Below are 11185 nucleotides of genomic sequence, written 5' to 3' on the forward strand. Positions count from 1 at the left end.
CTGCCGTTTCCAGGCTGACCAGGCTTGGGGTCAGAATGCCGGAAGTCCTTCTAGATGCAGGGGCCGCCATCTTAGAACCGAGGCCTATCTCACCCAGGAGATGTATCTGCTTGCTGTAGTCTCAGAGGCCAACCCGCTCGCCGCGACACCCGGCCTCTAGCCACCTTTGGCACATCCTTAAATAAACTATCTTTTTGAGGGAGAATCTTAATCTCCTTGGAAATGCTAAAGACGATGTCTTCTGGGAGGCCTCGCCCCGTGACCTCAGACGTACACTTCCAGGGCACGAACGTGACCCGTCGCCCCGCCCTCTTCCACTCTCTCTTTCCGGTGGCGGAGTCTGGAGAAGGCGCGCAGGTAGGAGGCCTGGGCGAGGACAATCAGGTGGCATCCTGCGGCAAGGGGGTCCAGCGGGGCTTGGGGCGCGGGACTGGAGTCTTTCCGTACAAGCGGAACCAAGTGCTGGGTGAGAAGAGCGCGGCCGGTCGACCCGAGACGCAGGTTTTTGCCGTGTCTCCGGAGGCGGCCGTCTGGCTTCGGGGAGGAGCCTGTGAAGTGGGAGTGAGTGAGGGTCTAGCTGTGAAGGCTTTGGCCCCGCGATACGACCACTGCTGCTTTTAAGCGGCCTTACAGCGTGCTTGGGAAGGAGCAGGTGCCCTTGTCTGATGTGGGCTCACACTTCTTTTCCGCCAGCTCTTTTCTGGATGGTAGCAGGCTGGCGCGTCTGGTCCCCACTTTATTTCCTCGTCTGGAAAATAGGAGTAATTGTCGTGTCGATCCCATGGAGTTGTAGTGAGGATTCATAGAAGGAATGCAGGAAAAACGGCCCTGCGTTGCGTGTTTCCTAAATCTGGCTGATTGTTAAGTCGGGCACGTTGCACCTGGGCAGGCCTCAAAGCCATTGGGAATAGGACTGCATATCAGTGATGACTGAGCACTTGCCTTGGGCCTGTGGAAAGCCTGCGGCTGGTATTTCCCAATGAGGCACACCTGGGAATGCTGGTCGCGGAGTGTTGGCAGCTGCTGAAGGCCCATGCGTGTTTTGCGTACTTATCCAGATCCCTTGCAGGACATCGGGTCCTATCCAAAACGTCCACAGAGATATTTGGTCCATGCCAAAAAGTCCTTGATCATGTGCCTTTCATTACCACTTAGGCTACCTCGGTAAGAAGGGTCGTTACACTGGCAGTACAGCCACAGCAGAGTTAGTGGATCTATAAAACACAAGGGTGTTTTGTAATGTATTATTATTGTAAACCGAACGGGTAAATAAATGTTATGGGCTCTTTGAACCCAGGGATGTTTTCCAAGAGTGGGTTTTATTGACTCGACCAAATGTCAGGGACTGTCTGGCACGGACGAGATGTCTCCGTGGACATTTTGGATGAGACCAAGGTCTGCTAATCCTTGGGAAGAAGTGCTCTCAGAAAAGCAAAGTTGAGGTTTTCTTTACTAGCCAGGGAAAAGGGGTTCTGGAAACCTCTAGTCTGTTAACTTTGGGATTCTCTGATATCCTTTCAGAAATGGCACCTCGCAAGGGGAAGGAAAAGAAGGAAGAACAAGTTATCAGCCTTGGACCTCAGGTGGCTGAAGGAGAAAATGTATTTGGTGTCTGCCACATCTTCGCATCCTTCAATGACACTTTTGTCCATGTCACCGATCTTTCTGGCAAGTGAGTATCTGGGTGGAGAAGTACAGGACCCCACTATGCAAAGGGCTGGGGGAAGAAATGATCCTGCAACTGGATGGCAGTTTACCAGGTTTTCTTGATGGAATTAGAATGTTCCGATGAGGAAATGTGCTTGGTTGTTAAATCCACGAATACTGTAATTTCCCAGGCACTGGAATTACTGGACATTCTACGCCCGTATAGCCTTAACAGTGTGGTTATCATCGAATCCTTAATCTCCTGGTACTTGTAGAGGCAGTGTTGGGCTGGAAGTTAGCCCTGGGTGCAAATTCTAGTTGCCATTAGCATGTTTTTGTGATTTGTATAAAGTCACTCAAATTGTGAGTTTTTGTTTCTGCATATATAAAATGAAGATAATAGTATCTATAGAGGAATTGGGAAGATTAAATGGAAAAGTAAATATAAAATATTGATAGAGTTTTGCCATCTTGGGTATGTGAACCCCATGAAGGCAGAGGCCATGGCAGTCTTGTCAAAGACCAAGATGGATGTTCAAGTTAACCTTCATCCTCTGTCATACCTAAGTTGTGGCTCTCTGCTCATTAGGACATGATACACAGTCTGAGTCCTTGTTGGATGAGAAAGAAATGACCCTGTGCTTTTGTCCACAGGGAAACCATCTGCCGTGTAACTGGTGGGATGAAGGTAAAGGCTGACCGAGATGAGTCCTCTCCATATGCTGCCATGTTGGCTGCCCAGGATGTGGCCCAGAGGTGCAAGGAGCTGGGCATCACTGCCCTCCACATCAAACTCCGGGCCACAGGAGGAAACAGGTAGGTAAGGCTGGGGCTGGGTGGTAAGATCATAAGGCTTGGGTGCCAGAGCACCTGGATTTGAGGCTTGATTTTTCTTTTGTGACTTCTTAGGTACTTAAGTAACTAATTGGTTCCTGCGTGCTGCCCCTCTCTCTAGCAAATTACTGTGTTTATTATATTAACACGTTGCATAACAGGTTTTGTGTTCTAGGTACTATTAGAGGGTGATGGGAAAAAGAAAAGGTAAAGATAACCTCTACTCTCCTGTGTGGCACCCAGGCTGTTGGAGAGACAGACTTTTAAACAACATAGAGCAGGGAGAGTGTCGTTTCAGTTTGTGGCAAGTGCTGGGAAGCAAAAATACAGTGTCAGATGGATTGGTGATAGTGTAATTTAAACTGAGACCTAAATGTGTCAGGAGTCAGTCCAGTGAAGGAAGGACAAGGTGAGAGTACTCCAGCCAGAGACAACTGCAAGGAAAAGGTTCTAAGTAGAGAATGAACATGGCATGTCCAAGGGTAAGAGTGGCATGTGGTGTGATCAGAGAGGCAGGAGCAAGGGCCTACTGGGTCACAAAGGACCCAGTAAGGGATTGGATCTGGGGGCACAGGGCATGATTTAATATTAATAACCTGATGGAATTGGGGTTTCTTTATGATGACCATAGACTGGATAGGAAGTTAAACTGGTCCAGTGGAGATATGGTAGTATCTTGATCTTGGGTGGGTTGAGCATTTGTAAATGGACAAATGACCAAAGAAGACTTAGAATCACAGCATGTGGCTGGAAGGGGCATTGTGCCTTAAACAGCCTGAAAGCAGAGCAGGTACAAACTATGATTCAGGGATAAAATCTGACCTGCCACTTGTTTTTTTTAAGAAGTATGTGACAAAACTCTAAGTGGACCGTGAGTAGCCCACTGAGTCAAATAATTTACTGTTCGGCCCTTTACAGAAAGTTTGCAGATCCCTGAGCTAGTGGGTTGTGAGCTCTTAGAACCCATAATGACTAGACCTTCATTTCCTAGGACCAAGACCCCCGGACCAGGGGCCCAGTCAGCTCTTAGAGCCCTTGCCCGCTCAGGAATGAAGATTGGACGGATTGGTAAGTGCCTCTTCAGTTAATGCTTGGATTTACTTTGAAGTGTTGACCTCAGAAAGCCTGTGGTGTGCCCAGTGGATATATGGTCCGGGCTGGTGACGGTTGGCTTTTAAGTTTGTTAATGGAGGTTGCGAAAGGTACCATGTGACATTAATCTCTATAAAAGTCTCTGAACACTCCTTTCTCCTTGACGTGAATGTTCTTCCCTTCTGCATTGGTACAGCGCCATTACGTTTCTGAACTTGTACCTGACAGTGGCCGGTGAAACTAAGAGATGAATTGTCCTTCTGTTACAGTGCTCTCAAGGGGCTTACTGCTGGCATTTTGGGTGGGCCGCCTCCTGCATAATCCTCGTCTATTACATGCAAACCTTGTTTTATTGTGCTTTGCTTTGCTGTGCTTCATAGATGTGTTTTTTAAAAGCAAAGTTTGTGGCAACCTTGTGTTGAGCATCTATGGGTACCATTTTTCCAACGGTCTCAGCTAATAAGCTTTTTTTTCTTTTTAAGCAATAACGTTTATTTTTTTAAATTGAGGTGGGGTTTTTGTTTGTTTATTTTTAAGAAAATAATGCTGTTGGCACACTTAATACACTACAGTGTAAACCAGGCATATAAGCGCTGGGAAAACAAACTTTTATGACTTGCTTTATTGCAGTGGTTTGGAACCAAATGAGCAATATCTTTGGGGTATGTACCTATCAATAGGGCATGCTAGTCATTGTGACAAATAAATGGAGGGGCGCAGCAGCTCGCATGGGTGAGAATCACGGCAAGTCCCCTACATTTGTGTAGCCATAGACGTTAGCCCTTTATTGTTTCTGTGTCCTTAGTGACAGTGGGTACCGATCCCTCAGTCTAATGGTCTAGCCCTCTCCTTTTTTAAGATTTTTTTTTTTCCCAGAATATTTTCAGACTTTTACCTTTTGCAAAGGAGATAGTCTTCAGTTACACTGTTAATGTGGATTTTTTCTACTAGAGTATCTGAGTGAGGTGTCAGAAACCTGGATTTGTCTATGCGAGTTGAATAATCTCTGAGCCTCAGTTTCCTCTTCTGGAAATTGAGTTCAAACCACATCAAAAATTTTGAGGAAGCAGCAGATCAAGTAGCTCTGCAACCGTCTGTTACATCCTGAGGACTCGTTGGGGGAGCAGAGGGACCTGCTGCTGTGATCCGTGCACCACTGGCCTGGGGAGGCCTGGACTCCTTCCCCTCCAGTTCCAGGCAATGATGTTTTCTCTCTTCCCACAGAGGATGTCACCCCCATCCCCTCCGACAGCACCCGCAGGAAGGGGGGTCGCCGTGGTCGCCGTCTGTGAACAGGACTCCTCAGATTGTTTTCTGTTAATAAATTGCTTTTGTGTGAGCTATTTCGACGTGTCTCCTCTCCTTCGTGTAGGGGCCACCCCTCCGGGAAATTTGATTCCTTTCCCTTGTCTGCATTTAACCAGGGTTTGAGACCAATTTGAGGTCACAAGTGCAGTGCTAAACCAGCAGGCATATAATAGATAAATTGCTTCAAAGGATGTATATAACCTGTCACACTGGAACACAAGAGGGTTTGATTCTGCCCCTGACATGGGCAGTGAGCGAGCTCATGTTCTGCAAACTGGCTTCTTGGGAGAAAGCGCCTAAGGAGAGGTGAGATACCGGTGCTGTGGTTGGGTCTTTTATAGTATTAAGTTAACCTCAGTCATGTAAAGCAGTGGTCTCCAACCTTTTTGGCACCAAGGACTAGTGCTTCAATCAGACTAATGCCTGATATCTGAGGTGGTGAGGCTAGTGCTGGGGAGTAGCTACAAATCGGGGACCCCTGATCGAAAGCACGCCAAAGCCTTGGAGACCTTGTTTTGGAAATGGAGATCTTGGTTCCAAGAATGGACCAATCCTTACAGAACTAGAGCGGAGTGGAAACTTCTGAGCCAAGTGTAGCCTCTGCAGGAGAGGAGCCTTCCAGACGTGAGCCATATATACACACGTGTGGGTGTAGACTCGCCCCCCATACCTTCTGTGCAAAATTGGTAGCACACTATTGCATCTTGCTTTTTCTCACTTGGCAGATCTTGGAAATAGTTCCACATCAGTACATAAAGTACATAAAGATTCAGTCACCCCACAAATACCGAGCCCTATTTTCATCAGTGATGGAAAAGAAAAGCTTTGCTTTCCAAAAGCTTGTATCCAGCTCTGAGGACCCGGTGGCACCAGATGGTACTGAGTATTCTGCAAGGGATTGGCACAGACCCCTATGATGGTGAATGATACACCCGCAGGTTGTTAGAGGTAGGACAGCAGCATGATGTTTTCAAGGTTCATAGCATGTGTCAGTATTTCATTCCTTTTTATTGCTGAATGACATCCTATTGACACACAGATCACAACTCTTCCCATTTGGAAGAGCTCCGGAGACACTAGGTCTGGCCTTGGCTCCTACCAACTTACCCTGTGGTGTCAGACAAACGAACCTTTATGAATCTTGTTTCTTCTAAAAATGAATGATTATAACCCAAAGTATAAAATGAATACATGTTGATAAAAGTGATTTTAGGAAATGAAGATATAAATCTAAAAACTCCAAATAACGTAGATAACGCCCTCTTCCAGCAAATGGAAATATTTCCTCTCCTTGAGTTGTGAACTGGGTTTAGCGGCCCACTTTCCAAAGAATAGACCGAGGAAGAAGATAATGCTCTTTGTTCTGGAGACTTGAACCAAACTATTCAAGTTGATACCACTTGTGATAAAATCATGTTGATAATCATGTACCATGACTTAATGAGAACACTTCACCTCTGCAATATTCTTTCTGAAAACTCATAACCCAATTAGAGGACATTCTACAAAATAAGTGCTTAATCGTCAAGTCATGAAAAACAAGGACAGAGAGGCCCAGAGGAGCTTAAGGAAACACACAGTGCAATGGATCCTGGACCAGAAAGGACATTCATGTAAAAATCCAAATGCAATCTGGAGGCTAATTAGTGGTTTCTTAGTTTTGACAAGTGTATCATGGTAATGTAAGAGCTAATATTAGAGGAAATTGGATGAGTGGCATACAGAAACTGATTTCTGCAACTTTTTGGAAATCTAAAGTTATTCCAAAATAAGGAAAAAATGAAGGTTCTTTGCTGCTGTTAGCATTTCTAAGGCAGAATGTGGTGCACAGACCCTCGAGATAAACATGCCTGGATAGAAGTCCTAATTCCTCAACTTCAGACCCTACTACCTTAAGGCAAACTACTTAACCTCTCCACCATTCAGTGAAAATTCCCTCATGAAAATGCCTCAAGGTATCACAAGAAATGAGATTAAAGTGTTTAGCACAGTGCCTGGCACTGAAGAAGCTGCTATTCTTAAACTTGCTTAGTTCTTATGCCAAGCGGCATGAATGACAACTGGCTAGAATCCTGGTGAAAAAATGCTGGCAGTTGCTGGAGCATTTTTATTTCCTGTGATGGGGCTTTGCAACTTGGCCTGTTGTTTCTTGGTAACCAGGGATGCAGTCAGCCAGGTCTTTGAAAGCAGTTCGTTTCAGGTTTTGTTTTCAAGGAGAGGTAATTTCTGCAGCTCAAGTTGGAATATAGCAGCCTAATGGCTACTGAGGCTGGCAGGGCGAGACTCAATGAGCTGTTGGCCACCTGAGATTGTAGACCTGAAGTCCGATGCCCCCTGGCTATAACTGCAACCTCAGCCTGGCCCCCAGAGATGGTCCCAGTTTCCCTCCTGACTCCTTTCTCTTACTTGAGTTCTTGCAACAGACTCCTAACAAGTCTCTGTATCTTTCCTGGCTCCTGCCTATCCCTAGACCCCCCTCTGCAGCTGGGTGACCTGAAACTAATTGGATTAAATCAATCCCTTGCTGCTTTATCCCTGCCCACCCTCTTGTCTTTAGAATCCAATCTCCTGAATGAATCATCAGTGTTTTCTCTGGCCCTGCCCTACCCTTCATCCTCCCACAGTGCCCAAGTCAAACCCAGTCCTTTGACTTCTTCAATTCACGTCCATGTTTGCCCATGTTTCCCCCTCTCCCAGCTTGGCTCTTTTAATATTAGCTCTCCCCTACTTGGCCTCACTACCTTCTGCTCATCTGTTGGAATCAGTTCTCATCACTCAAAGTTCTCTTCCTGACTGCTGCTCAAGGTGCTCCTCCACTGAATTCACACAGCACCCCTACTCCCTGCGTGGTACTGCTGGTTACCCTCTGTTCTAATAGCCTATTTCCTCCACTAATTTGTGAGCTCTGAGAGGACAGGGACTATGTCTTTTTCAGTGTCTGCCATCCCAGCACTCGGCCCAGTCTGCAAAAGTTGGGTCTCAATAAAGATATGTTTGCTGAATCATTGAAAGAATGGATGAATGGGCTGCCACCTTCTGTAGTTAAGTCAACCAGATAGTTTGTAGGGCTTTTTCTAGATCTTGAGTAAATCAAAACAAATAAGTATTCCTGGGCTCCAAAGAAGTAAAGGAAATCTCCCAAGGACATTAAATAAGGGGGGTGGGGGAGGACATCAAGATGAAATGGATTAGGGAGCAGCGAGCTGTAGGGTGTTTGTCTGAGGATTTGCATTTCTAACAAGTTCCCAGGTAGTGCTGGTGTCAGTGATCTGGAGTCTACAATTTGAGAACCAACCACTGGACTTGTCTGTTTAGGTCACCGCTCTATGTTGGCAGTGGGAATAGTGCAGAAGTGTTGCTGCTCCGTAAATATTTGTTGACTCGGGTTTCAAGCATTATCTCTTTCTGTTGCTTTTAGCTAAGTACTGTTAACCAAATGGGATAACGGCATCAGAGGAGTTAAGTGACATGTCCAGGGACACATAGCTAGACAAAGACAGCTGAGATTCATACTTGCATTTGTCTGTAACCATGCATTGTGATTAACTGCTCTGTCATACCTCTGGCAGGTTGGGGTTCAGTGTAATCAGGCTGGCAAGGAGGTTGAAGAGGAGGACCCTCCCTGTCCTTGTGTCTGCAGAGGGTTGGGCAGTAGAGGGCAGCAGAGTGCTGCTCCTGAAGGGAGCCCAGGTGCTACGGGAGCTTGCAGCAGCAAGATGCTGGTGGCCACCAGGTGGCAGCATCATTCTGACAGGAAGTTGCTGGGGTGGGGGCGGCATCTAGGTTCTGTTATCATTACTTCTGTGGCTCTAGACATATCCCCTTTCCTATGGGCCTCAGTTTCCCCATCTTTACAGAGAAGGATTTTGGCCTCTATAATCTCCAAAGAACCATTGCAGCTTAAATACTATCTATGACAGACAGGTATAACACCATTAAAATTCAAATGCCCTCAAATCGAATGTACCATTTTTCTTCTCCTCTATTGGCGGGGTGGGTGGGGGGGACACCCCAAAACCCCAGTATCATAGCACTATCCAAAAGAAATATAATGCATGTCACAAAACTGAGCCACATATATAATTTCAAATTTTCTAGTAGCCATATTAATAAAGTTTAAAAAACAAAATTATTTGTAACATATTTTCTTTACCCCGATATGTCCAGAATATTTTCAACATATAGTCAATATAAAAATTATTAAGATATTTTACATATTATTAAGATATATATTTTTTTGTACTAAGTCTTTGAAATCTAATGCGTATTTTATACTTACAGCACGTCTCAATTCAGACTAGCCATGTTTTAAGGCTTCGCCTGCCACATGCGGCTAGCGGTCGCCCTATTAGACAGCATAGCCCTAGACTGTAAACGGCAACTGTTTATTGAGGTAGGCACTGTCCTGAATGTTTTATATATGTTATCTCAATCCTCACAACACCCTGAGAAGTAGGCAAGATTATTAGTCTAATTTTGCAGATGAGGAAACTGAGGTTCAGGGAGACTGTCTTGGCCAATATCACAAGCAAGTAAGGAGAAGAGCCTTGAATTTGAACTTGGCACCATCTGGCTTGAGTCAGAGCTTTTAATCTTGACATAATCCTGCCTTGATGATAGATGCTTACGATGTGTAATCATTGGGCCCACTGGCAGGGATTCCAGATCCAGGAAATGCAAAAGCCTGGGAGCCAACAAGCAGGCCTGTGAGGGCAGGAGGCGAGGCCTTGAAGCTTCCGTTCTCCCACCACCAGTTACATGTCTGACAGTGTTGAACTTGCTTAGCAAACAACGAGTGACTCTGTCAAGTAGAAATCATGAATTTAGGAACATGCTGGCATGATGAATAACTGAGCTTGCAAAAAAAAAAAAAAATCTGGCATCAGGAGAAAGTGAAAATTGAGAAATGCAGAATAATAGAAATAACCTCCAAGTGAGCGGAGAAGAGGATAGCATTCCAAAGGACAGAGTGAGTCCCAAAGTATGGAGATTATAGGGAGGCAAGTTGTAGCTCTACCTCAGGGATACTACATTTAAGTTGCTTGGTAAATGCAACTTAAATGTAGCATCTCATTTTCTCCTCATAATCATACTAAGTACTACTGTTACCATTTTACAGATGAGGAAACTGAGACATAGGATGCTCGTAAGTGGGAGAGTTGAGGTTTAACCAAAGCAACTTGGGTTAGAGTCCATGCTCTGGATCTCCATGCTGTCCTCGAATAGGTTGATCGTGTAGGTAGAGAGCTCTCTCTCTCTGGAGGCATGCAAGCATGTGAGGAAGTGGTCAAGAAGGATCATTCTTGAGTAGGACAGAAGCTTGGTGAACTGATATTAAGCTTGTCCAGAGAGTAATGGCAGTAGAAATTGCCTACATGAAACCAAGATTGTGAAGGAATTCCATCTGCCTTTCTAATCTGCCCCCCTTGGGAATAAGGGCTACAGGAGGCATGGCCTTCACTGAGACTGGTCCAAGCGAGTAAGAGGTGTGTGTGAGGCAGAGTGGCATGGCAGTTAAGAACCCAGCTCTGTCCTGGGTTCAAATCCTAGGTTTGCCACTTAGCTAGCAGTTAGTATTTGTACATCTCCTTTAATTGTCCTCAGACTTACAGGGCTGTTGTGACATTAAAATGAGAAAACACACAGAATAGTTTATACTCAAAGAAATGAGACATAGTTCTACTGAAAAGGAATGAAAATCAGGAGCCAATGCTTTGCCGTAATTCGAGACATTTCACTTCTTCAAACAGGGTGCGGGCTGTTGCTGGGAAATGAGCTGATAGGTTGAGGAAGGAGGTCTGAGTGCTGGGGAGCAGAAGAGGTGGCAGGGAGCTGGCCTGGCTGCCTTGGAGGAGAGGCACTACAGGGCCACTCCTGCCTGGGGGGAGACTGGACGACAGAGCGACATTGCTATGGAGGGGCAGCTCTGCGGAAGCACTATGGCCTTCGCTGTGCAAGAGCTGAACAGAAGCCCCCCACCCCACCCCACCCCACTCCCTGTCCCCAGCATCATCAGCCCCTCCATCCTTCCAGAGGTATTCCCATCCGTGGACAAACTCACTCGGACACCATGACCTGTGTCTTCCATCTGCTGCTTCCCGTTCTCTACTCCTATCATTCCGGCTCTACTTCTTTCCCTCCTAGTCACCTCCCAATCCAGTTTGTAGACCTGCCGCTCTTGTCAAGGTCTCTCGTGACTCCATGTGGCCAAGTCCAGGGGGCATTTCCCAGTCCTCATCTGCCGTGTCCTCTTCTATGAATGGTAGTATTCGACACAGTTGATGCTCCCCTCCACCATTCCTTA

The 11185-nt window shown here is 46.0% G+C and overlaps 1 protein-coding gene across 4 annotated transcripts; it reads left to right on the forward strand.

The window, feature by feature from the left end:
* Positions 1–220: 220 nt before the first annotated feature.
* RPS14 (ribosomal protein S14) lies at positions 221–4916 on the forward strand. Of its 4 annotated transcripts, none has more exons than XM_016118768.2 (5): positions 221–357; positions 1522–1672; positions 2302–2463; positions 3473–3549; positions 4798–4916. In XM_016118768.2, exons 2-5 carry the CDS (start codon positions 1524–1526, stop codon positions 4863–4865), a joined length of 456 nt encoding a protein of 151 aa, XP_015974254.1. In that variant the 5' UTR covers positions 221–357; positions 1522–1523; the 3' UTR covers positions 4866–4916. The 4 variants fall into 4 exon arrangements, with proteins under 4 accessions (XP_015974254.1, XP_036080681.1, XP_036080679.1 ...); XM_036224788.1 differs by lacking the exon at positions 221–357 and adding an exon at positions 368–384; XM_036224786.1 differs by lacking the exon at positions 221–357 and adding an exon at positions 449–466.
* The last annotated feature ends 6269 nt before the right edge of the window (positions 4917–11185 follow it).

This window comes from Rousettus aegyptiacus, unplaced genomic scaffold, assembly GCF_014176215.1.
Source record: "Rousettus aegyptiacus isolate mRouAeg1 unplaced genomic scaffold, mRouAeg1.p scaffold_m13_p_7, whole genome shotgun sequence".
Taxonomy (NCBI): domain Eukaryota; kingdom Metazoa; phylum Chordata; class Mammalia; order Chiroptera; family Pteropodidae; genus Rousettus; species Rousettus aegyptiacus.

Bases quoted from the DNA above. Each gene is read 5' to 3' on its own strand.
- RPS14 (XM_016118768.2), top strand. From the start codon at position 1,524: ATGGCACCTCGCAAGGGGAAGGAAAAGAAGGAAGAACAAGTTATCAGC. The intron at 1,673-2,301 runs GTGAGTATCTGG...TTTTGTCCACAG, and splicing joins GTCACCGATCTTTCTGGCAA to GGAAACCATCTGCCGTGTAA. The intron at 2,464-3,472 runs GTAGGTAAGGCT...TTCATTTCCTAG, and splicing joins CGGGCCACAGGAGGAAACAG to GACCAAGACCCCCGGACCAG.